We start from the raw sequence: 26,935 nt of genomic DNA, 5'->3' as shown, positions 1-26,935 counted from the left end.
TGCCAGTCTTGCCCTTCCCTCAACCAAGTCTCAGTAATACCAATAACATCATATTCCCAGGTACTAATCCAAGCCCTAAGTTCATCTGCCTTACCTGCTACACTTCTCGCATTGAAACAAATGCACCTCAGACCACCTGTCCCTTTGCGTTCATCATATCTTCCCTGTCTACTCTTCCCCTTAGTCATATTGAGTTTATTATCCAGTACCTTACTGGCTTTCGTTGCTGCCTTTTTACTGACCTCTAACTTCCTAATCTGGTTCCCATCCCCCTGCCACATTAGTTTAAAACCTCCCCACCAGTGTTAGCAAAAGCACCCCCTAGAACATTGGTTCCAGTCCTGCCCAGGTGTAGACCATCCGATTTGTAATGGTCCCACCAGAACGGGTTCCAATGTCCCAAAAATCTGAACTCTTCCCTCCTGCACCATCTCTCAAGCCACATATTCATTCTGACTATTCTTGAATTTCTACTCTGACACTGGTAGCAATCTTGAGATTACTACCTTCGAGGTCCTACTTTTTAACTTATCTCCTAACTCCCTAAATTCTGATTGTAGGACCTCATCACGTTTTTTTACCTATATCGTTGGTGCTATATGCACCATGGCAACTGGCTGTTCACCCTCCCCCTTCAGTATGTCCTGCAGCCGATCTGAGACATCCCTGACCCATGCACCCGGGAGGCAACATACCATTCGGATGTTGAATAAAGAGAGCAGGACAAGTGATATGTGGCAGCAACAGAATATGGGAGTTCGTGAACACCTGTGTGATCCAAGGCAAACAAATCTGCAGTAAGTGCCTGCAATTGGAGAACCTTAGGTTCAGAGTCACTCAGCTGGAGGCCAGGCTGCAGACATTGCGACACATTAGGTAGGGAGGGGAAAAGTTACCTGGACATTGTGGGCAGATGTCTCCCAGTTGGGAATAAATCCCATGGCAGAGGTGGAGTGTTTCCTGCTGTGGAGGCATCTCCCAGCCTTGACCTTATTAATTACGCAACCAGGTGTTTTGCGCCGTATTCTGTGGCAGGGTCGGTCTGATGGTGCTTAGTCTGCCCTTCTGTCTGGCCACCATAATGAAATGGTCCAATATCACTGAATCACCATTGAAGGAAGAAGGTGGACCTCTTAAAAAGGAAGATGCAATTCTGGGAGCACTCTGAGGGTGGAGGATGTACCTCCTCCAGGGCACCGAATGTGGAAGATCCATATGTAGATGCTCCCCCACCCGCTGCTGGTTCCTCCATACCAAATCCCGGAGGCAGCCCCAAGCATTGTTCAGCTGAGTCCCGACATCGGCATGTCACATTGTTCCAGATGTGTTTTGCACCAGCGTGCTTCCCCGCTGGCGGTGCAGAGAATTGGGAGTGGGCAGTTAGACCTTCATCTGCATCCCAGCTGAGATGACTGACCACCAACAACCACAACCGTCTTCCTTTGTATTGGAGGATGCCGTGGTTGTCATCTTCCAAAACTCTGTAGGTTCTAGAATAGTTCTTGAAGATTGGAAGGTAGAAAGTGTAACCCCGCTACTTATGAAAGGAGGAAGACAGAAAAGGGGAAACTACAGACCTGTTAGTCTGATATCAGTAGTAAAGAAAATGTTCGAATCTATTATAAAGGATGTGAGAATGGACACCTAGAAAATAATGAAAGGATTGGGCACAGTAAACATTGAATAGTGAAAGAGAAATCATGTTTAACAAATCTGTTGGAATTTGTTTTTAAGCAGAATAGTAAGGGGTTCAGTGGATGGGGTACATTTGGATTTTCAGAAGGTATTCGATAAAGTCCCGCAAAGGAGGTTATTAAAATTAGAGCACAAAGGATTAATGGTAATATACTGACATGGATTGAGAATTTGTTAACAGACAGAAAACTAAGAATAGAAATAAACAAATCATTCTTAGGTTAACAGGCTATGATGAGTCGGGTACCGCAAGAATCAGTTCTTGGACCCTAGCTATTCACAATCTATATCAATGATTTGGATGCGGGGGACAAATGTAATATTTCCAAGTTTGCAAAACTAGGTAGGAATGTGAGTTGTGAGGAGGATTCAAAGAGGCTTTAAATGGATTTAGACAGGCTATGGGGGGGGCGGGGGGATGAGCAAGAACATGGCAGATGGTAGGAAAAAACAGAAATGCAGTGTATTTCTTAAATGGTGGAGATTGGGAAGTCTCGATGTCCAAAGGGACCTGGGTGTCCTCATTCATAAATCAGTAAAATCCAACAAGCAGATGCCACAAACAATTAGGAAAGCAACTTTGTTAGTCGTTATTGCAAGAAGATTTGAATACAAGAGTAAAGACATCTTGCTGCAACTGTATAGAGCTTTGGTGAGACCGCAACTGGAGTATTCTGTACAGTTTTGGTCTCCTTACCTTTTTTATTTATAAATTTAGAGTACCCAATTCATTGTTTTCCAATTAAGGGGCAATTTAGCGTGGCCAATCCACCTACTCTGCACATCTTTGGATTGTGGGGGCAAAACCCACGCAAACACGGGGAGAATGTGCAAACTCCACACGGGCAGTGACCCAGAGCCGGGATCGCATCTGGGACCTGGCACCGTGAGGCAGCAAAGTTAACCCTGTGCCACCGTGCTGCCCTTTGGTCTCATTATCTAACAAGGATATACTTGCCATTGAGAGGGTCTAACTAAGATTCACCAGATGATCTCAGAGATGACGGTACTGTCCTTTAAGGAGAGATTGATAAGACTGGACCCATAGTCTCCAAAGTTTAGAAGAATGAGAGGCGATCTAGTTGAAACACAGAAAACTCTAAGAGGGCTTGAGAGAGTAGATGCAGAAAGGATGTTTCCCCTGGCTTGGGGTGGGGGAGGTGCTTTATAACCAGAGGACACAGTCACAGAATAAGGGGCAGGCCATTTAGGACTGGGATGAGGAGGAGTTTCTTCCATCAGGGGGTGGGGAACCTTTGAAATTCTCTACTCTAGAGTGCTGTGGAAGCTCAATTATTGAACATGTTCAAGACAGAGATCATTAGATTTCTAGATATTATAGAAATCCAGTGATGTGAGGGGAAATGGCGTTGAGGTAGAAGAACAGCCAGGGTCTAGCTGAATTGTGGAGCACACCCAAGGGGCTACATGGCCTACTCCTGTGACTATTTGCTAGGTTCCTATGAATTGCCTAGCACCTGAAAGGCAGGTGTCAGAAAGAGGGGATAATGAGTTAACCACTTTAAATAAACAATTTATAAAGTGGGCTATCAACCAAACAAAATCTGAGGGCCGAGTTCCGATGAAAGATCACACCTAACTATTAGGATTGGATTTGTTTATTGTCACGTGTACCAAGGTACAGTGAAAAGTATTTTTCTGCGAGCAGCTCGTCAGATAAATCATTAAGTACATGGGAAGAAAAGGGAATAAAAGAAAATACATAATAGGGCAACACAATGTAACTACATAAGCACCGGCATCGGATGAAGCATACAGGGTGTAGTGTTAATGAGGTCAGTCCATAAGAGCTCATTTCGGAGTCTGGTAACAGTGGGGAAGAAGCTGTTTTTGAGTCTATACGTGCGTGTTCTCAGACTTCTGTACCTCCTGCCCAATGGAAGAAGTTGGAAGAGTGAGTAAGCCGGGTGGGAGGGGTCTTTGATTATGCTGCCCGCTTTCCCCAGACAGCGGGAGGTGTAAATGGAGTCAATGGATGGGAGGCAGGTTCGTGTGATGGACTGGGCAGTGTTCACGACTCTCTGAAGTTTCTTGCGGTCCTGGGCCGAGCAGTTGCCATACCAGGCTGCGATGCATGGTGCTTTCTATGGTGCATCTGTAAAAATTGGTATGGGTTAATGTGGACATGCAAAATTTCCTTAGTTTCCTGAGGAAGTATAGGTGCTGTTGTGCTTTCTTGGTGGTAGCGTCGACGTGGGTGGACCAGGACAGATTTTTGGAGATGTGCACCCCCTACTAATATGCATTTTCTTCCTTTAGTTGTTGATCAACATGCAGTTTAAGTTCAAACAATTTTTCAACATCTGTGCCTCACCTGCTTATGATTTTTCACCCATTTGAGACATATTTTAACTTTGTGCAATATTGCAAAATGAGAAACAGTGAATTGGCAGCCCATTGACTTCAAGGGAAATCAAACCTGCAAAAAGCACCTTTTCACGGTTTCCACAAACACAAAGTCAAAATTCACATAAAAGGTTGGAAGTTGAAAAGGTTGGTGTCTGTAGCGCAAAACCATAAAACAGAGAGGCTCAAAGGTATTATGGGTGGATGCTGAAGTTCAGATGACATTACTCTGTCTGCTATGTTAATGGAGGCATTAACTCATTTAAAGTAAATTAATTATTGCTGCTGTTAAAGCAGCAGACAAAGGAATAAATCAAGTGTTTTTCCATCATTATTGGCAACAGCAATTTTTAGGCCTTATTACTCTTTTGACCCTGTTGAAAAGATTTATTTTCTTGTACTGCAGATAGAAAGTATTACAGGCCGTAATCATTAAAAAATAACTGAGGTGGACATAATGTGATTTTACAGAACAGGTATAAGCGAGTTATATATTGTATTCCCAAGTGGACCTGACCGACTCCCACTAGTTAGGAACTTGCATCCTATTAAATGCCTATTGGTCAAGGCTGTCATCTCCTATAGATGCTGACGGTTTTAATATGGAAAGTGCAGGTTCTCTTCCTCAAAAAATTCTTTGTCACATTTTCAAGTGTCAGATACCAGGTGGAACTCTGCCACAGAGAGCTGTGGGGGGAAGAGTCCTTGTGTATATTTAAGGCTGAGGTAGATAGAATCTTGATCATTAAAGGGATCAAGGGTTACGGGGAAAGGGCAGGAAAGTGAATGTGAGAAATGTCAGATCAGCCATGATCCTACTGAAGGGTGGAGCAGGCTTGAGGGGCTGAATGGCCTACTCTTGTTCTTATTCGTTACGGTTTTATGGTAATGTGACCCATACACAAACAGGCCAATCCAATCCTTTGTATCAGACATTACTCTTATGTTTTTTTTTACATCCAAGAAAGTAAACCTTTTATCTATCTTATTTGCAAACCTAGGTGTTCAATGACAAAAAACTCACATAAAGCCAACACACTCAAGAACATCCGATTTATCTCAACCAGACTTGAAGAAAGTAAGCCTTAGCAAAAGGAAATATTGTAGAATCTCTGCACAGCTCAGCTATTCAAAACTGTAACTTAGTAGTGTGTTTATTATATGAACAGATTCACAAACCACAATCAGCAGGGATACAACAACAACACCTCCTCCATGATGGTCCTCCATACCGGGGCCCTGCAAGGCTGCGTACTTAGCCCCCTATGATATTCCCTATGTACACACGACTGAGACACAAAATGAGGCTCCAATTCCATCCACAGGTTTGCTGATGACATGACCGTAGTGGGTCGGATCTCAAACAACGATGTGTAAGAGTACAAAAGTGAGATAGAGAACCTACTGGCATAGTGTAACAACAACAATCTTTCCCTCAACGTCAGCAAAACTAAAGAGCTGGTCATTGACTTCAGAAAGCAAAGTATCGTACACACCCCTGTCTGCATCAATGTGCCGAGGTGGAGATGGTTGACAGTTTCAAATTCCTAGGTGTGCACATCACCAACGAATCTGTCCTGATCCACCCACGTTGACGCTACAACAGCGTCTATACTTCCTCAGGAAACCAAGGAAATTTGGCATGTCAACATTGACATTCTCACCAATTTTTAGAGATGCATCATAGAAAGCATCCTATATGTCTGCATCACAGCCTGGTATGGCAACTGCTCTGCCCAAGATTATAAGAAACTACAGAGAGTCGTGAACCCGCCTCCCATCCATTGACTCAGTCTATGCCTCCCGCTGCCTTGGGAAAGCGAACAGCATAATCAAAGGCCCTTCCCATCCGAGTTATTCACTCGTCCAACTTCTTCCATTGGGCAGGAGATTAAAAAAGTCTGAGAACATGCACTAACAGGTTGACAAATTGCTTCTTCCCCGCTGTTACCAGATTCCTGAATGATGCTCTTCTGGAAGGAACTGATCTCTTCACACAGTTTCTCTACTGAGTAGTACTACATTCTGTACACTCAACCATGCCTGTGCCTATGTATTTACATTGTGTATTTAAGCATGTCATATGTTTTTTTTCACATATGGAATGATCTGTCTGGACTGCACACATTACAATACTTTTCACTGTACCTCGGTACACGTGAAAATAAAACAAATCCAATCCAATTACGATGTTGAGAAACCATCAGTTGATCTTAAAAATGTCCTGCCTCAAGTTTTTAATTCAATGAACAGTAATAGTAAGTAACATCCAGCTGAATGGCTTTGAAAACTCTCCAACCACCTTATCTGCTGGTTTCTGCCAGTCTCCTGCATCACCCTCATCTGATCTTGTTTGGGTTCGGCTTCAATCAATTTGATTGGTTGATACTTCCAACCCCCAACCCCCAATCTAGAAAACCCAATTCATTTTGTTAAATACACAAGACAAAGCAGTGATCCTCAGCTTAAAATCCTTGGCATGCAATGCTTTATATTCTTTTGAAGGATTAATTAAGTGGCATTGCATCGAAAGCTTTAGTCAGATGGAATGCAATAGCCTTTTCTGGTCTACTCATTCCTATACACACTGTCGCAGAAATTATAAAATAACCTTAATGCTTATAATTTGCTACATCGAAATCTCAGTATGCTTTAGTGCTTGGCCAAATCAGTCACAGTTAGTATCCATAGAAAGATATAGATTTTCAGCTTACTTCCTGGGTCTAACTGATGTTGCCAAACATCCACCTGTTATAAACCACAGACTTTAATTTCCATTTATTTAAGGGAAATAATAATTGTGAATTTTCAATGCCATTCATTGCCCTTTGCCCAGAATATTACGAACAATGTGATGCATCAGTAAACCGTCATCTTATTATCAGCATTTAATTAATTGTAAATGATTATCATCATCTCCCCATGACTTTTGGAGGTAGATTTTCAATGCAACAAATGCCCATTATGAGGACTAGCCAAATTTCCTGTTATGTTGGAACAAATGGAATCAAAAGCTGGCCAGTTTCATAATGGGTAGACAGTCCACAATGCTAGTTTGATGCAAAGTTGTCCAGTTGGCAACATGCCGAATGACATCTATTATTTAATTATGCCACTCTGCCTCTGTGTGCCCCCTTTTACAAAGGAAACCTCAAAAGTGAGAACAAATTCAATAATAATAATAATCTCTTATTGTCACAAGTAGACTTCAATGAAGTTACTGTGAAAAGCCCCTAGTCGCCACATTCTGGCGCCTGTTCGGGGAGGCCAGTACGGGAATTGAACCCACGCCGCTGGCATTGTTCTGCATTACAAGCCAGCTGTTTAGCCCACTATGCTCAACCAGCCCCTCAGTGTTTACCACCAAAGCAGAAATGTGTTAGCCAAGAACATAGGTCAGAGATGATGCTGATTGAACGGAGTTTCCAACATGCACTGTCACCCGTTAAGTGTCAGCTTTGGGTCAGTGGTTTCACTCATACCTTTGAGGCAGAAGTCCACATGGTCAGACTGTACTCTAGGCTTGACCATCTAATCTAGGGTGACAATTCAGTACAGCATTGAGAGGGTGCTGCACTGTCGGAGGTGCTGTTTCTCGGATCAGGCATTATAAAATTGCAGCAAAGAACTCTACTATGTTCTATAGCCATAGGTGTAATGCCATAGTCATGTGACAACAAGGGTCCATTTCACAAGAAAACTATGTGCATACTGTTACCGGTATTGGCATTGTTGCAGAGCTATCCAGGAGGATAGTTAATTCCATGTTAGCTCAATGGTCCTTGCCGAAATGCTAGATCTCTTCTGCCAATATGCAAATTCCACACAAAGCCATGCCGCGTGCTTAGCCTCAGGCCCTTGGTCTAGCAAGCTGCTTGCCCCATTTTCTGTTTTTGCTCTCCTGCTCATTAAGTGCTTACTGCTGCTCATCTTTATAACACCACCCACTTTGAGATTTGCCAGAATGAGGAACCTGCCCTGTGATGATGGAAACGGTGAAATGTATTTATTTTCTACGGGGGAAAGATCAAGTCCTGGGGAATTTCTTTGGAGGTCAGTATTAAAAACTACTTCTGGCAGCTTATGCCGCCATTCGGGTGAATCGGAGTCTTTCGTTGCTCACAAGCAGTGAGTCACTACACTTCACACAGGATTATGATCCTGTCAGATTGATAAAGTGGAAGCATCTGCATCTGTGCCTGAGATTCTCTTTTGGCTGAAATAAACGTGGGGAGGCTGAACCCAATCCAATAGTGAGCAATAAAGCACTGCCCATAAAGATGTTAATTTGAACAAACATGTAAACATAGGTAAACCTGCAAGTAAAGGTGCCCTTTGGAAAGAGTTAACAAGTTTCTTTAGCAATTTAGAACTTCTACTCGAGGGCTGCTTATAAAATAAGTTTGTTGGAGGGAAATTATCAAAATATATTGCTCACTCAGAGCATTGTGGACACTTATGAAAGGCTTATTCCTAGAAAATCATGCAGAATTTCATGGCGGATTGGGGACATAAAGTAAATGCTGAGCCCTGTGCTCATATTTAAGAGTGTAGGTTAATTGTGCAAGGGAAAGGCAAGATTATTACAGCACAGCATTTAAAGAACACTGAAATAAGATGGTGCTGTGAGTATTGGGTATTTGTAATAAATGTGCAGCATTTATGTAGATCATGTGTTTGAACAGAATTTTGATAACTAGTGATGACAGACAGCACCAGAAATGTTTGCATGGAAGAGTTCAGCTGATGAATTCTAGTTTCAGATGCAATTGGTCAGTCACCCTATCATAGGGTGCAATGTAAAGCCCTTTCCCTGGGACGAGTTGGGCTTGTGATGGGGCATTTAATCAGGCAGGAGCATTGCAGTTGGGGACTCTGCCACCTTCCCACCTCCATCCCGATTAAGTTCATGGTGGAAAGGCTCATGGATGGCCCTCCCGTCGCACCACTAATTCAGGATTTTAGGAGGACAATTATTAACCTAGTGACAAGTTGGGTGGGAGGGGCTTGCCTTGATGGGGTGCAAACTCATACGGGGTTGCGGCGGGCTCACAGGTTGTGGGATGGTGGTGGCGGGGAGGGGGGGAAATGTGGTCTCTCGTTCACATGTACTCAGTAACTGATTGAGGGACCCAGAGTTGTGAAGGGGGCAGCATGCTGAGAGCCACTCATCCTGCCCTTGCTACTGACCAGGTCATCTCCCTGCCAACTCCCCACGGCCTGGAACCTGACACCACACATCTGTGGTCAGGGATTCACGATTCATAGAACCATAGAATTTACAGTGCAGGTGGAGGTCATTCGGCCCATCGGGTCTGCACCGGCTCTTGGAAAGAGCACCCTACCAAAGCCCACACCTCCACCCCATCCCCGTAACCCAGCAGCCCCACCCAACACTAAGGGCAATTGATCATGGTCAATCCACCTAACCTGCACATCTTTGGACTGTGGGAGGAAACCGGAGCATCCAGAGGAAACCGATGCTGATACGGGGAGGAAGTGCAAACTTCCACAGACAGTGACCAAAGCCGGGAATCAAACCTGGGACCCTGGAGCTGTGAAGCAACTGTGCTAACCACTGTGCTACCATGCCCTCCCCTAGATTAATCTAGGCCTGGGGGATGGGGGGGGGGGGGGGGGGGGGAGATTGCAATTTATTAGAGCCACCAGCCTCTGACTGGCCAACAGCTCTCTGTGAGCAGGACTTTCACCCCTTGATCTTGCGAAGACCCACCGGGTCCAGTTAAATATCTAAATAGCACTTTATATGGTGGGCCATCTGGCGCATGAGGCCCTCGCTTCTTCGATTGATTATGGCCCATAGATTCAATGTCCAGTAATATACAATGGGCGAGATTTACTGCGGCCCCCACCATGTGTTTTATGGTGGCAGAGGTCAGAGTCATCATCTGGTGGCAGGATCTTCTGGTGACGCAATTGTCAATGGGGTTTCTCCGAATGCATCCCTGCCGCCAGGAAACCCGCTGCGGGTTTCACTGTGGCAGGATGGGAAGATTCCATTGGCGTGAACGGCCGGCAAAGTTTGCCGGAGATGATACCATGAAGGTAATGGAAGCTTCCCAACACTATCTCTGCAATATGTTACTGAATGAAAGATTACTTGTCTCCCACCATGTGGAAAGCATTGTTCTTTGCAGGTGGACGAACATATGCTGGTACAGAGTGGACACCCTGTGATGCTCAGTCATATTGACTGAGCATAAATAATAATGTGGTGAATGCATACCCGAACCTCACAGCCAAAGCAGGTTGAGATATAATTCAATTAGGGCAGCACAGTAGCACAGTGGTTAGCACAGTTGCTTCACAGCTCCAGGGTCCCAGATTCAATTCCCGGCTAGGGTAACTGTCTGTGCAGAGTCTACACGTTCTCCCCGTGTCTGCGTGGGTTTCCACCGGGTACTTCAGTTTCCTCCCACAGTCCAAAGATGTGCAGGTTAGGTGGATTGGCCGTGATATATTGCCTTTAGTGTCCAAAAAAGGTTAGCTGGGGTTACTGGGTTACCAGCATAGGATGGAGGCGTGGGCTTAAGTAGGGTGATCTTTCCAAGAGCTGGTGCAGACTCGATGGGCCGAATGGCCTCCTTCTGGACTGTAAATTCTGTGATATCTATGAAAACACATGTAGTGCCTTTCATGACGTTCTGGATGTTCCAAACAATTTTTCAACAAATGAAGCATGTTTGAAGTATAATCACTGTTATAATGTAAGAACATAGAATCGTAGAATCCCTAGATGCAGATGGAGGCCATTTGGCCCATCGAGTCTGCACTGACCCTTCCAAAGAGCACCCTACCTGGACTCTGTAATCCCACCCAACTTTTGGACACTGAGGGGAGATTTATCAATCCACCTAACCTGCACATCTTTGGACTGTGGGAGGAAAGCAGCTCACCCGGAGGAAACCCATGCAGGTACTGGAAGAATGTGCAAAACCCTCAGAATCAAACCTGGCGCTGTGAGGCAGTAGTTCTAACCACTGTGCTGGCCTCATATGGCATCCAATTTGCTTTCACCAAGGTCCCACAACGGCCGTGTGATAATCTGTTTCAGTAATACTGTTTGAGGGAGAAATGTTGATCAAGTCATGTGGGAGAGTTCCACAACTCTTCAGTAGAGTGCATTGCGATAGGATCTTCCACAGCCACCTGAGGGGACAGATCTCTTGGCTTGTTGTTTTACCCAAAAGAAGGAGCTACTTATCAGCAATGAAAACACCCTTCAATAATTTCAATGTATTTTACGGTAGTTTCCTTTTAACAGTGAAGGGCAAATTTTATTCCTTTGGCACTTGGCGGTATAGGCATGGATGCAACACTTAGAGGAAGATCAGATGGGAAGACGGCACACATGGAATAGTCCAAGTTTTCCTCCATGTGACAGGTGCTTTTTCATACCAAGTACAATAAAAGGGAAAATCTTCCATAACTACTGAAAATACAACGTCTGCATCACTATTAATTGTATTCTAATTCTTTAAATTGCAATTATAGCTTAGTTGTCGGAGTTGCAGACGGGTGCAGAAGCAGATGTTTTAGCCTTCGCCTCGTTGATCACTCGCAGGCAGGTCCTGTTGGGGTGGAGGTCAGCTTCTCCATCCTGTGCCTCTGTGTGGCTGGGGGATCTTTTTTGTTAAATAAATTTAGAGTACCCAATTCATTTTTTTTTTTTTTTAGAGTGGCCAATCCACCTACCTTGCATATCTTTTGGGGGCGAAACCAACGCAAACACGGGGAGAATGTGCAAACTCCACACGGACAGTGAGCCAGAGCCAGGATCAAACCTGGGACCTTGGCGCCGTGAGGCAGCAGGGCTAACCACTGTGCCGTGGCTGCCCCATGGTTGGGGGATCTAGTGGAATTCTTATTTGGAAAAGGTGAAATTTGTCTGAGGGGGGTGAGTTTGGGGTTCTACAAGAGATGGGGTTTGTTTGTATTGCATTTTGGGGTGCATGTTGCCGCCAACTGCTAGGCGTGTGTGTTGAGATTTTGTTTTTGTTTGGGGTTGGTTTTTTTTGTAAATGTTGTGTATTTTATATGTTTAATTGTTAAAATGTTAACATTTGGAAAAAAAATATTTTCCGAACAAAAAGAAATATAGCTTAGAAATTACAGCCAGCATGTTAACACTCAAATGTTTTAATTGACCCATAGCCTCCTAGGGGAGGATGTGGGGTAGTGGTATTGTCGTTGGACTACTAATCCAGAGACCCATGCTCTGGGGAGCCGGGTTCGAATCCTGCCACAGAGGATTGTGAAATTTGAATTCAATAAAAATCTGGAATTAAAAGTCGAAAGGTGACCATACCATTGCCATAAACACCCATCTGGTTCACTAATGTCCTTTAGGGAAGGTCTGGCCTATATGTGACTCCAATGTGGGATGGGCATACATGCTGGCCACAGCGCACATCCCATGGCTTAATAGGGACATGTTCTCAGTAACTTAGCAAGATAGGAAGTTGATGAAGTACAACAAGTGGTCCCCACTCATATTTCTCAATAGTTATTCTCCTGAATTTAGAGAACAGCATTGTACTGCACAATGCATGGCTAGTTAAAATAAGTCAGTGCAGAATCAAATGCGTTCCTAAAATGTGATTATGTAAATGAATAAGCTAAAGGGTTCAAATGCTATTATCTGGACATTCCACAGTTGGAATAACATTCTTTTCAACTCTATGCTCGTTAAGTATTAATTTAATTGAAGAAGCATGAAAAGAATAATTTATAGTTGTGTAATGGTTGTTTTTCTATTAATTCCATTATTAAAATCCTGTTTCATGAAACCAATTGAATGACCACTTGGATCAAGGACTATTGAAATGGAAACAATTACCTTTCTTAAGAAAAAGAGGTAGATTTTTCCTCAGTGGATATCATTGAAACGGGACCAGTCTATTGAAATGGGTGCCAATAAATACTTTTGGACGCAGAATAAATAGGATTTCAATTTACACTAATTTCCTCAACTAATTGCCCACATTGCTGGCGTTGGTAGTAAATCTCTCACCCATTCTCCTCCTCCTCCATTATCCCTGTGACATCCTTGAGACAGACAAAGATTCAAGATTCAACCAAAAATATGGGCATTGTGTCCAGTGATCCTGCCACTATTCCCGGAAAGCCCCTAATGGGATTCGCGCCAGACATTGAGTGGATCATGATGGGCCCGCAGCATCGGATGCAATCTGGCTCATGCCCCCGCTGGGCGTGAACCAAACTCTCATATTTAATTAAGTATTTGAACTAATTTAAATATGCATTTCCTGGTTTTCGCCGGAGTCTCCCGGCTCCTGGGATTTACTGCCCCCACTGGTGCTGCATGAGGCCGGCGGATATCACTACTGGTCTCCATCAAGGGCGGCGAAACCTGATGACCATGCCGGGAGGCTCGAAGGCTATTGGGTGGTCAGGGGTAGGGCAGCGCAGTGCCAGGGTGCCAGGTGGGCATGACCATAAGCGGGGGACATGAAGGGGTACCTAATGACGGGGGGGTGCATAAAGGATGGTTTCCTGAAAGGGGGGCTTTAAAAAGTGTGTTAAGGGGGATCCTTTGATGACACCATAGTGGGCTGTCACCCGATGCCTTTACAAAAGGCATCCTGATCTCCGAGGAGCCAGTCTTGCCGGCGTCTTCAGGTCCTGCACATTTCTTTCCCAGCGGAAATCTCCCCAAGCTCCAAGAAATTGACTGGGTGGATTGAGGGGGCAGCAAGGTGGCGCAGTGGCTATTATTGCTGCCTCATGGCGCCGAGGACCCTGGTCCCAGCCCAGCCCCAGGTCACTCTCCGTGTGGAGTTTGCACATTCGCCCCGTGTCTGCGTGGGTCTCACCCCCACAAATCAAAAAGATTTGCAGGGTAGGTGAATTGGCCACGCTAAATTGCACCTTAACTGGAAAAATAAATGTGGGTGGATTGCGATGGAAATCATGCTGGAATAGCCGGCAGAATTCTCACCGGTTTTCCCCACCCGAAATGACACTTAGGGAACGATCCAACGGTTGCGTTGCATCCAAAAAACAGCTCGCCATAGTGGCTGATAAAAGCCGGGAGACCCCGCTTCTAACTACATGCTTCACGAGATCCAAAGCAACCTCGCGAGATGTTGTGATTTAAATCCCACCCAGAATGCGGGATCACTTTTAGGCAAATCTGCATATTGAAGCGAGACAGCTAGTCTCACTCTAATGTGCAGATTCTGAAGCTACCTGAGGTTTTGGGATTCAACCCATTCACCTCGGAGACCTTGGGCGAGCGCCGTTCAGCACTGATCCCTACAAACGGGGACCAGATGGAACGGCACTAGTGGGTGTCTCCCAGGGGATCGGAGGCCTACAACTGCATGCCCTTTGGGCAGGGTGGTGCCCTGGTACTGCTGGTGCCACCTGGGTACCCTGGCAGTGCCAGCCCTGCACCCTGGCAGTACTGGCTGGATGCCCATGTGGTACTGCCAGCTGGCATTTTGTTGCATTTGTGTGATTAGACCAGGGTTGCCCAGTGTGGATGTTGGGTGGTAACCTCCCATAGTGCATTTGGGCTAGGGGGGGGATTGTCGGGGATTGCTTCAGGGGCCGCGGTGATTGTGGCGCCATTTAAAAATGGTGTCCAGATCGCTCACTACAATGGGGAGCTCCGCCGAGTGGACTTCTCAATTGTACGACACGGGGCTATGTGCGGCCTCGGTTTCACATTCCCCGGTCAGGCCCCTTATTGAATGCCAGTCGCACTGAATAGCCATGTGTTCCTCGACACTGCGAACTCTCGGCACAGCGAACATGGGGGAACACGTGGCTCAAAGCGCTTGCTAGGGGACTTTGTTCCATTTTGGGAGAATCACATCCATAATCAGTAAAAGTGGAATTCAAAATTATGAATACCATATTAAACCACTGAAATCCTATCAAACATGATGCCATTTGTTTCTTCGTTTAAATTCATCAATTTGTTCCACTTTTAAAACTACATAGTTTCCTGAAATATTAATAGATTACGAGATATCGGACTGAGGGATATCACAAACTCTTTGCATCAGTCATTCAATTCCAGATATTGTGCGAGAGTTGGTCGGGAAATAGCAATGCATTCAAAGTGCGAAGCCTAGATTTTATGAAATGAAATGCTTTCTGCTGAGGTTTAATGGTGGATCTGTTAATGAGCAGAACGTGAAAAAGTGGAGCGATTCACATCAATTCCACAGATTGATGTACCTTTTAGTAAAGCTGGATTCCGACATCGGTCAGACATTTGAATGTTTGTAGAATTCCCCAATGTACAGGCAACGTGTGGTTTATGCAACGGCCACATATGGGGCTAATATTAGAAAGTCAGCAGCATTCCCCACTCGGTGTAGTCTTTCAACTTCACACTTCGTTGTTGCTCTCAGCACCCCCTCCCCCGCCACCCCCACACCTTTGTCTTCTCTCTCCCTCTCTAATTTCTAAATGTTCCAGACATTACCACCCGACAAGCTTTTCATCACTCCCTCAATGCCATAAGCAAAGCGCAAAGCGCTTTGTAATATCAGGTCCATCTGATGCCAGCATGCTTTGTGAAGCAATTTTCTGAGAACACAGTAATTAGTCAGTACTCGAGGGCTGCATATTTGTTGCTTATTAAAACAAATTAAGTGCTATTTTGAATATGTTTGGCCCATAAGTCCATGTGGTTTCCATTCAGCGACTTCATTTTTTTCAAACAGGCTAATAATTACCTTTCTTTTGTTTCACTATAGTTGAGGATTTTAGCTAAAGCAGGATGCGGTAACAAGAGACAGTTGCTGAAAACAGGCCGAGCAGGAGGACAGTGTCTATGTGCATGTGTGTGTGGGCCTTTTATACAAATGACTACGCATGGGTTTGGAGAGAGTAATACAACTCTTGAACAATACAACTTCATGCCATACAGCTGGATTGCCAGACAAATTGTAAGATAATTACCTGGCAGAAGGAACAAAAAAAAAATAATCGATTGTAAAATGATTAATCGGTTTGCAAAATGCGGAATGCAATCGAATTGACAAAAAAGTATAATGATTCACTCTCAAGTTTTCCAACTTTGTTTCACCAAACTCTCAGAATCAAGTAATTAATTCGACAATCAGGAATGAGAAAGAATGATACACAACTTATCATAATATCTCATTCTCAGCTCCTCGGGAGGTAAGTGGGTGGCTTCATCAAGATTTCATGCTGGGCCACAAGGAGTAGAACTATCCTTGGTTTGACCTCTGTTCTTTGCTGATCTTTTCCAGTATGCTAATAGAGCCCCCTACAACTGGTCTCAAGGTTGCCTTGTTATTCACGAGTAAAGGCAGTCAGGCCGCTGCACTCCTGATTTGTACTGTGGTGATCAGACAAAGTTACGATTCGGCCATGATGTTTTCTGCAGTCAAATAGCCTGCTAACACTTACCAGATGGCCCCCGATAGGAAGACTAGTTACTCAGGCAAGGGGGCACAGAGGCCTTCAGAAAAGGGTGGAGAGGGGAGATGCGGTGGGCTAAATTAAATGTATGATTTGAACAGATGCACACTGAAATGGTGAACCATAACAGAGAAAGTCAAAAAGAGAAAGTCTGTCTTTACGTAACTGATACAGTTTGCATGTTGTCATGCCGGTGAGTTTCGATGTAGGTTATTCACCATAATCTGCTGTTACTTGATATGCATCCTCTAATCTGATTACAACTGGATCAGATTGCTCTCTATGTTCACACAGTATCCCTAGGCCATTCAGAGCATGGGTATGGTTCTGAACAGACAGGTATGGGCTTACATCATGGGATAGTGGGCAGTGTCTGATCATTGCAGTGCACACACTAGCCTGGATAGTCACCACAAGGAAAGGCTCCCCTTTGTGGTGAAAACGGCAGAAATATCTGAAACTCAGAAATCCCATCCCAGTATGCAGCACTTCCCATTATTGTGAGGGGGAACTTTGTGTTTTCCGCATGCATGGTTTATAAGACCATAAGACATAGGGGCAGAAGTAAGGCCATTCGGCCCATCGGGTTCCCTCCACCATTCAATCATGGCTGATTTCAACTCCATTTACACGCTCTCTCTCCATTGCCCTTAATTCCTCGAGAAATCAAGAATTTATCAACTTCTGTCATAAAGACACTCAACGTCCCGGCCTCCACCGCCCTCTGTGGCAATGAATTCCACAGACCCACCACTCTACTGAGGCAGATGGCCAGTTAACATATCAATTGCCGCCAGCAACGTTTGATTTTGGTAGCCAGGTGTATGAAACTTGAAGTGCGAAGATTAGACCACAAAATAGCAGGTCCTAGTTCATTTGTTTGGATAGCCAAGGTACCACTTCGGAGGTGTAAGGTGCCCCTTTGCAGAGGTGAGGCACCCCTTTGGGTCTGATTATGGGACATCTTCCTGGTAGGTCAGGTGCCCTTTGGGAATGTTAGAACTAAGCATGAATGTGCATCAAAAGTGCATAAACTCCTACTGTAAAGGCCATTGGAACCGTCAATAGACCTGTCAAAATCAACACACTCAAAAATATGTCTCAAGGACATGTCCAAAGTATGGGAGAGTGTGATGCAGTGGTAATATTGCTGGGCTGATAATCCAGAGCCAGGGGACATGGGTTCAAATCCCACCAGTGCAGCTGGTGAAGTTCAAATTCAATTAATAAATCTAGAATTGGGGCAGCACGTGGTGCTGTGGTAGCACTGCAGCCTCACGGCGCCGAGGTCCCAGGTTCGATCCTGGCACTGGGTCACTGTCTGTATGGAGTTCGCACATTCTCCCTGTGTTTGTGTGGGTTTCGCCCCCACAACCAAAGATGTGCAAGGTAGGTGGATTGAACACGTTAAATTGCCCCTTAATTGGAAAAAATGAATTGGGTACTCTAAATTTATAAAAAATAAAAATAAAAATAAATTTAAAAATCTAGAGTTGCAAAACTAATCTCAGTCACGGTGACCATGAAATTATCAATTGTTGTAAAAACCCATGTGATTGATTAATGTCCTTCAGGAAAGGATATATGCCACCCTTATCCAGCCCAGTCTGATCGACAGTAATGTGGTTGGCTCTTAACTGCCCTCTTAAATGGCACAGCAAGCAATCCAGTTCGGGAGCAATTATGGATGCACAACAAATGTTGGCCTTGCCAGTGATCCTCACATCCCATGAAGGAATAAAAGAAGTGTCAAGAGGAACTGTTAAAAACACCTTTCAAAGGGGTGCTGTCAAGATTTTAAAAGTCCTGCCCTTTAAATCTTTAAAGAAATATATGGAGCTTTAAAAAAATGACTGCTTGCTATTTCACTCTGTTGACATATGTCTGAGGGCTTCCATTACTGATGACTTCATTCACAATCATCCACTATCTTAATAGGGTGCCTGCCATTTTACAGTTTGATTAATAGTTATAGCTGGTTATAGATTCTTTGAAGTAGGACAGTGAATATTATTGCTTGTTGTTATAAGGTTTTAAGGAATGCAAATATAGCAGCTTGGTTTGCAGGGAATGAGTGATTTAAAAAAAAACTTAGAATGGCCTTTTATATAACTTTATTCTATTCTATCTCTGCATGGAGCTTGAAGTATGCACATGTTGGGTGAGTTTGCTTGGTAGGTGTAAGGACAAAGGGTGGTGTGTGGGGACATGGGTTGTCATGAATTGGCACGAAGTTGGCATAGAGGCTAAAATGGGCTATGGGGATGGGAACATGAGCATAAGTTGGCATAGGGGCTATAAAGAACCATGGGATGGGTACAGGGCATGAGGCATGTTTCTTGTTTTATTCTTTTTTTAAAAACTTTGGACACATTGCTGGAGCCAAGATGCAGGCCTTCCACCAAGACTCTCTCTGCACCTGGCATCTTCCATCGATGCCTGCTCCAAATTCCTATATAGGCCCCTTCGGTTCAAGGCCAGGTTCACGGAGCTTGAAATTCTCCTGACTCTGTGTATCCTACTTGCAGACAGAAATCCAGGCCACTGTGTACAATAGTCTAAACATCATTGTCATGGTTCTTCCAGTAGCACATCAAGTGAACCCTGTGTTCAGTAGGTATTTCATTTATCCTATAGTTGTGATAGCAAATGATTGACTGATAACAGCTTGCATAAAACATTGACATTTTACTGTAACTCACTTTAAAAGGACATAACATGGGCAACAGGAAGGGTTTGGGGATGGGACAACAGTGCAATTTCAGAGTGTGAACTCAACAATGGGCTAAAAGGGCTGAGTGGGGTGGCAGACAGAGAGAGTCAGAGTCAGCGGAAAGCAGGGGACATAGGGGAGGGGGAAAGTTAGAAATACAAGAGGTAAGGCAATGGAGGAATTGGAATACGAGAGAGAGAATTTTAAATTTTGGTCTTGGTGGTCTGGTCCCAGGAAGAACGGGCATGATGGGAAAGTGGGAGTGTGTATGGAATATATACTACAGGGTATTGGATCCAAAGTTAGTAATTCCCGGAACAGGTTCCTGGTCTGTCGCAAGGGGCTTATAACTGGAAAGGCACCACTCCATATCAAGTATGGCTGACGAGGTGTCTCTCCCGCTCTTACCACCAGCCATTGTAGTGATGGAAGGATTTGTAGGTTGACACTCTCAACCTATTTGACCATGTTATAAACGTACATTCCTTGGCCATCAAGTCCCGGGGGGACTCGACCCAGAGCTTCTGGCTCAGAGGAAAGGACACTACCCAGTTCATCATAAGACCTCCTCAGAACAGGGTTCATCTGCTTCTATTCTGTCCCAATAAGGTGCATTGACCTCAGCCTCAGAAGAACAGCCTCAAACTCCTCAACTTTCTCTGTGTGATTTATTTCAATGGGTCTGACAAATTAGAGGTCACAAATTATAGACATTTCTCTGCAGTGAACTCACTCAATTAATAACATTATCTAGATTATATTGAAGACTTTAAACCTAGAGCCTTGAGAACCATCAGAGAAAGAACCCTCTATCATCAGAATGGGCAGAGTCCAGAATCAACTTTCACGGTTGGAAATACTATAAACTCATGCTCAGAATATCTCCTTTGAAGAACCCTTGTGATTTTTGCTTCCTGGGCTACCATCAACAATAATTCAAAGAATTGAATGAATTGGCCACAAACAAATCCTCTTGCACCCTATGGGTGTTCATGCATTCTTGGGGAAATCAATTGGAGTCACAGCAAATGGTAAGGGGAACATACAGGGGGACTCACAGATGAATGGCTTGACACTGCTGTGGATGTGCTTGTGTTGCTTGAGACCTGAGGAAGTGGCGAATGTCTTTCCACATTCTGGACAGGCATGGGCCCGAGCACCGACATGCTGAGAGCGAATGTGTCTCTGTAGATTGCTGGGGTCTGTAAAAACCTGCTGGGGAACAGGAAAGAAATCTGATGCAGGGAGATGAAGCAAACCAAGTGTTTAGTTCATGGACATCAAAGCACAGATTTTCACACTAACATGGAGCCTAGGGTTCAATTCAACCAAATGGGACCAAAGTCGCATAGCGAGCACGTTTAGCTACATGTTTCCCGGCGCGCGCAGTACCACAAAACACACGGCTATTCAACGTGACTTGCGTTGTATAAGGGGCCTCAATGGGGACTGCGCAGCAGAGGCCGCACATAGCCACATTTTACGCGTTCGATCCTGGTCACTGTCCATGTGGAGTTTGCACATTCTCCCCATGTCTACGTGATCTCATCCCCACAACCCAAAGGATATGCAGGGTAGGTCAATTGGCCATGCTAAATTGTCCCTTATTTGGAAAAAAAAGAATTGGGTACTCGCTGGAACTTCCCAGTGTAACGGGTGATAGGGACGCCATTTTTAAATGGCACCCCGATCTCCGAGACCCTGAAACGACCCCTGACCTCCATCCTGTCCAAATGCACTATGGGAGGGTCCCTGTCCCTGCCCCCCCCCCCTCCCCCCACCTATCACCCCCACACAGCCCCAACATCCACGCAGGGCATCCCATGCCCGATCACAGATGCGTAAAAATGCCAGTTTGGCACCTTGACAGTGCCAACCTGCCACCCTGACAAGTGCCCATTCCAGCTGGAAATGCCACCTGGACACCTTGGCAGGGCCAGGATGCCCAAAGGACATGCAGCTAGGGGTCTCTGATCCCCTGGGAGATCCCCACAAGCACTGGTCCGTCTGGTCCCCATTTGTGGGGATCAGTGCTGAATGGTGCTCGCCTGAGGGTTTCAAGGTGAAGGGATGAATCCCAAAGCCTCAGGTACCTTGGGAACCTGCATATTAGAGTGAGACTATCTGGCAGATTTGCCAAAAAGTGATCTTGTCCGCAATGGGCGGGATTTACATTGCAATGCCTCGCGAGATTACGTTGAATCTCACGGAGGTGTTGTGAGCCGGGTAGAACCCACGTGCAGGGTCTCCTGGCTTTTACCGGCCACAGTGCGCCATCGGGAGCTGCGTTTCTGGTGCAGCGTGGCCAGTGGATCGCGCCCCGAGTTTCTGTATGCGCCACTTTATTTTAAACATCTCATCGAGTCGGCTTCATTTTCATTCTGTATTTAGCATGTTCTCCATTTCCCACCTGTTTTGCCAACCTTTTACCTGGGAGTTGTTCTGGAAGGAAAATTTATAATTGTTTAAAAAATGACTGGTCTGTTTTTCAGAATGGTTGAAATGGACCTTTTATGAATTTACATTAATTGTAAAGAAATCAATTGTAATTTTTATAAAAATTTTAAAGTAATAAAAACAGTTCCATGTGACTTGGCAACCCTTGACCTGGAAGCAGTACCAACAGGAAGGGGAAGTGGTATCAACAGGATGGAATTTGAAAGAAAAGTATTGTGGCTCGCAAACACAAAAGAAGAGTTGCAGGCAGAAGGCAATCAGCACACAATTGCAGGGGCTGCTGGAAGTATTGTGTGACCAGACTGAAAGGTCTAAAACCAGTAGAGCCCTGTGAATAGTTTGCCAACACTAAACAGCTGGGTTTTTTGCCATAAGTGGGAAAACCATGAACCGGGGGTGTTATTGACGTGTCGGTTGAAAAATAACTCTGGTGAACTAGACCATCAATCTGTTGTGACCTGAGGGAGAGATGGTTTGTAGATGTGATCCTGGCTAATGATTATAGTACCCATGAAATAGAGTGAAAGCTGTTGTCAGAGAGGACACCTGACCTACCCTGCGTGAATGAAGGACAACATATTGTGGAACTATGTAGCTGTACCATACATGCTCAAGCAGAATGCTTGTGATTGCTGAAGACATATCTTTGTTGTATCAAATATTGAAAGTTAAATTTACCTTTTTATTTAAATACAATTTGCCTGTTAATTCATGCCCAATTTACGATGGAATGGATTTGTGTTAAAGTACAACTCACAAAAATCGAAATCTTGTTGCCAAGTTCGTCATTTGGGTCTCATTCAGTAAATGTGATTATTTTGGTTTACAGGTATTGGTAATGCGATGGGATTAGGAATCTTGATCTTAAGAAACAGTCATGGATGTATCTTTTTTAATATCAGGTTTCACTAAGTACTCATCTGAAAAATACATTTGAATGAAGTCAGTCTTAAGCATAAAAATTAATACAGTGAGGAAATTGATTATGTATTTATTTTAACATCCAGTTTACCTGAATCCACACTTGCAGAATGTAAAATCACAAACTGCATGTCTGTGATTTGTTGCTGTGCACTCCCTTTGTCCATTGCCCCCTGCTGGTACAGCAGAATTATCTTTCTGACCTTATTTTACATGAGTCCTCTAAAATGAAGGACTAATGTTTTATTTCTTTTAAATACCTACAAGTCAATGAACGTGCAGGTGTAAATTCGAAGGATTTCTAATCTGGATTTTACAGAACATTAAACACATTGGGGTAGATTTTGACCTTGTGTGATAACATAAACCAGGTGATTCTGAGTTGGCAACCTGATTTACTTCCCTCCACAAACTTCAATGGAAATAAAAATCAAGAGGGATTTAAAACAGGCTGCCGACACGCAAACATCCAATTTACATTAACACACTGTTGTGAAACACAAATACTTGCCTCGAGAGCTTGGAAACTACAGTTCCCAGCAGGCCTCGGGACTCTTAGTATGTGCTGGCTGGGAACTGGCCGCATGCACAGTTGGTTTCATGCATGTGCTGGCCAGGAAATGGGCCGCACATGCACAGCTAGTGATTTTACTTGTCTTCATGTGAGAAACTGTCCCTGGGCAAATGTGTTGAAAAAAAATAGTGAAATGGTGCAAAACTGCAGGTCAGGTGACCTGTACAGGAGGCACCTTTAGGAGGAAGGTGCCCCAAGAAGGAGGACACAAGGAGGCGGACAGGGAGAAAGTATCAAGAGGATGGTCTCAAATCAGGGAGTGGGTCAGAAAGAGGTCCCAGAAGACAATCCCAAATAAGGGACAAACATAGGGATCAGGGCTAGATCTCTAACAAGACAAATGACAGGAGCTGAGCAAAACACTCCAATGTAAAGAAAGAGCTATGGCGAGTAGACTGGCCTCAAAAGTGGGTTAAAGACAAGCCCTGAAGATGCGAAGAGACTGCCGAAGGTTGGTGATTCCTTACTGTAGGCCTTTGGATCAGTGGTGTTCTGCTTGGGATGGCTGCAAGTTTGAAATTGTGCTTGGAAGGTGAAGCTAGAGTGTACGTGGTGACCCAGTAGACAAGAATCTCAGAGGGCGAGATTGCAACCCTGGAGGTGAATTCTGATTGAAGCCATCCAAGTGAGAGCAACGTGTGGTACAGAATTCCCAGTTGAGTTTGAAACGTAGAGATTGGAAACCCTCGAGAAACTCAGCGTTTTAATGAGACCAGGTGACTCACGGTATGCCAAGCGTCTGGGTGGATTGTTGAGAAATCCATAGAATCTTCTTTGGTCGCATCAGTCAGCCCATTGTTGGAAGCTGGTGGCAGCAGTATGAATGCTTAAGGAAACATCAGAAAAGGATATTCCAGAAAAATGAAATGGATTTTAAAACTAGCAGCAGTGCCTGTGAAAAGTAAGTTCCGTCAGAACCAACAGTAAAGGGGGATATAGTTCAGGGTAGTAAAGAGAATTCGTCTTTGGACTACTACTGAAGAAAGTCAGGCTACTGGGGGTTCTGGATGGTTAATCTCAAAGGGAGAAGTGCTGGAGTACCTCCAACTAAATAGGGAAACAAATTGAAATTTTGAGATATACTGGGGCAGATCAGTCACTGATGGTGGCATGATAGCATTTGTGTTTCAGACAGTTCGATGAAGGAAAAGGTATTAATAGGAGATAATCATGGAGTTTATAAACCTGTTCCTTTGTATCAAGTCAATTTCTGGACTAATTTAGCAACTGAAATTGTTATGATGGCAATTGTTCCTCACTTACTTATTGAAATGGTAGATTTTATTCTGGGTAATGATTTGACCAGCGGAGTCAGTAACACAATGATGACGGAATCGCAGCAGGGGTCTGTTCATGCCGGTCTTGCCAAACTCCAAAAGTTTACTGTGGCCAAAAACGTGAAGCGACAGCCGTTAGCGAGCAATTGAAGGAGAACCTCAAAAGTGTGGGAAACAGAAGATGTGTTTGCTAATGAAAACAGGAATTAATGAGAACAATCGAGCATCAGTCACAGGACGTACAACACTGGACTGAAGACTTGAAGCGTCTAAACGATAAATGTGTCAGAAGAAAAGTCAACAAAGGTAAACCTTCAGTTAAAAAATGTATTGAACTTCAAGCATCCAAATTCTGTATGAAGTTTCATGAAAAACGTCTTGAACAGAAAAAGGAATTGCTGGAGAATCGAACAGTTGGCTGAAGCAGAATTAAAAACCAAGACTGTTGAACTGTTAGAACCCCATCGTGAAAAGAGCAATGATATTCTTGAACTCCACTACAATTTGGAGAACCAAATAAATGAGATATATGGTCTGGAACTTAAGAGAAGGTAGGATGGATTCAAAAAAAAGATTGAGGATCTAGTGAGCGAATTGAAGGAGTCTAAAGAACGTCAATAATCATGGATGAAAGATTCCAAAATGAACTGACTGTTCGTGCAATGTTGAACTTTGTTTCATGTTACCACAACTGACTCAGAAACAAAGACAACTGAAATCAGCAGATTAATTGCTGAACTAAATGAAAAGATCAACAAGCTTGGGAAAGAATTGGAAAAGAGAGTAAACAAATATTTGGAAAAATAGCGAAAAAAAGTGGAAATAAAGAGTTTGATTTTTAAAATGTCAACGGAAGATAATGAATCCTTGCTGAAAACTATGGAAAATCTTGTGGGGAAACTAGAAAATTACTTGAATAAAGAAAGGAATTGTCCTTTAATGCACGTTTATTCATCTAGTGTTGATCAAAACGATGAAAAGAGAAAATCTATTATGGAAGTCATGGGTGGGGAAGATAAATAATAATAATAATAATAATAGCTTATTGTCAATGAAGTTACTGTGAAAAGCCCCTAGTCGCCATTCCGGCACCTGTTCAGGGAGGCCGGTACGGGAATTGAACCCATGCTGCTGGCATGGTTCTGCATTACAAGCCAGCTGTTTAGCCCACTGTGCTAAACCAGCCCTTCAATGTGATGTTGCAAATGCAAAGGGCCATTGAAGGCATGTCTGTTATAGGAGTTAGAAAAATCCCACGTTCTTCTGTATTAAAATTTAGAAACCTAGGCAAAAATCATTTGTATCACATAATATAACTGATATACATCCCTATTTGAAGAGGGGAGGACAACCAGAGTATTGGTTTGCAATCATACCAGCAAAGCTGAAACCGCAGCATAAAATATAAATACAAGCTTGTCAATATGTTGCTAAAGAAATCTTTTAATGTTACCTTTGGGGGACCTTGAAATGATTCTGTCCAAAAACATTTAATTGTTGGTATTCTACTCAAAGAGTTTAAAGAAAGGGTATAAGAGGAAAAGTGTTGAATTATGATAACACTGTGGGGTTTAAATTCTGCTAATCATACTTATTACATGTATTGATTTATGTTTTGGTTAAACCTTAGAAGATGGCAGTGTTAAGTTCTTGTAAGGAAAGTTTGCAGTGTTAAGTTCTTGTAAGGAAAGTTTTAAGCCATTGTAAAGAAACCTTCACTGTCGTGAAACTTTCTTTCTTCTGAGGGGGAGGGTGGGCTAAACTCAAATACTTACCTCGGAGTTTGGGAACTACAATTCCGAGCAGGCCTTGGGACTTCTTTGCATGTACAGGCTGGGAATTGGCCACACATGTTCACTTCACTAATTTCACGCATGCGCTGGGAAAGGGATGCACATGTGCAGTTAATGGTTTTATAGTCTTCAGGCTGAGAACCACCCCTGTGCAAATGTACAGAAGAAAAAGAAGAAAACATTGAAACGGCACAAAACAACAGTTCAGGTGGCATGAATAACAGCACCATTAGAAAGAAGGTGCCCCAAGGAGGGCATGGCAAAGGGGGGGGGGGGGAGAATACTGCCCTATGTAAGGGACAAAGATAAGGATCAGAGATAGATCCCATTAAGTCAAGATTAGTGCCAGGAGAAGAGAAAAATGCTCCACATTTTGTTCAAAAGAGCTGCGGGGAGCAGACTTGAAGTGAAGCAGACTCGAGAGAAGCCCTGATGATGATGAAGTAGCTAAAGGTTGGTGGCTCCTTACAGTTGGGGCAGTGGTGTCCTGCTTGCCATGGTCAAAGATCTAAAATTGTGCTTGGAAGATGGAGCTTGAGTGTATGTGGCAATCCAGGAGAGCAGAATCATGAAAGGCAATGTTGAAACCCTGGAGATGAATCCTCATTGTAGCTGGTGAGAGTAACATGTGGGAGAGAATTCCCAGATGAATTTCAAATGTGGCGATTGGGAACCTTCATGACAAAAGTTT

The 26,935-nt window shown here is 44.0% G+C and overlaps 1 protein-coding gene across 8 annotated transcripts in view; it reads right to left on the bottom strand.

The window, feature by feature from the left end:
• Positions 1-26,935, bottom strand: part of mecom (MDS1 and EVI1 complex locus) — a 1,243,903-nt gene that overhangs the window by 70,014 nt on the left and 1,146,954 nt on the right. For 6 of the 8 annotated variants that reach the window (XM_072474007.1, XM_072474003.1, XM_072474004.1 and 3 more), the window contains one exon: positions 20,281-20,437. In XM_072474007.1, the coding sequence (XP_072330108.1) occupies positions 20,281-20,437 (157 nt within the window). The remainder of the gene's footprint in view (positions 1-20,280; positions 20,438-26,935) is intronic. The other 2 variants (XM_072474005.1, XM_072474006.1) reach the window with 1 other exon arrangement.

The sequence above is a fragment of the Scyliorhinus torazame genome, chromosome 14 (genome assembly GCF_047496885.1).
Source record: "Scyliorhinus torazame isolate Kashiwa2021f chromosome 14, sScyTor2.1, whole genome shotgun sequence".
NCBI lineage: Eukaryota > Metazoa > Chordata > Chondrichthyes > Carcharhiniformes > Scyliorhinidae > Scyliorhinus > Scyliorhinus torazame.
Note: the sequence above shows the minus strand (reverse complement) of the source record. Positions and strands in the feature narration are given on the sequence as shown.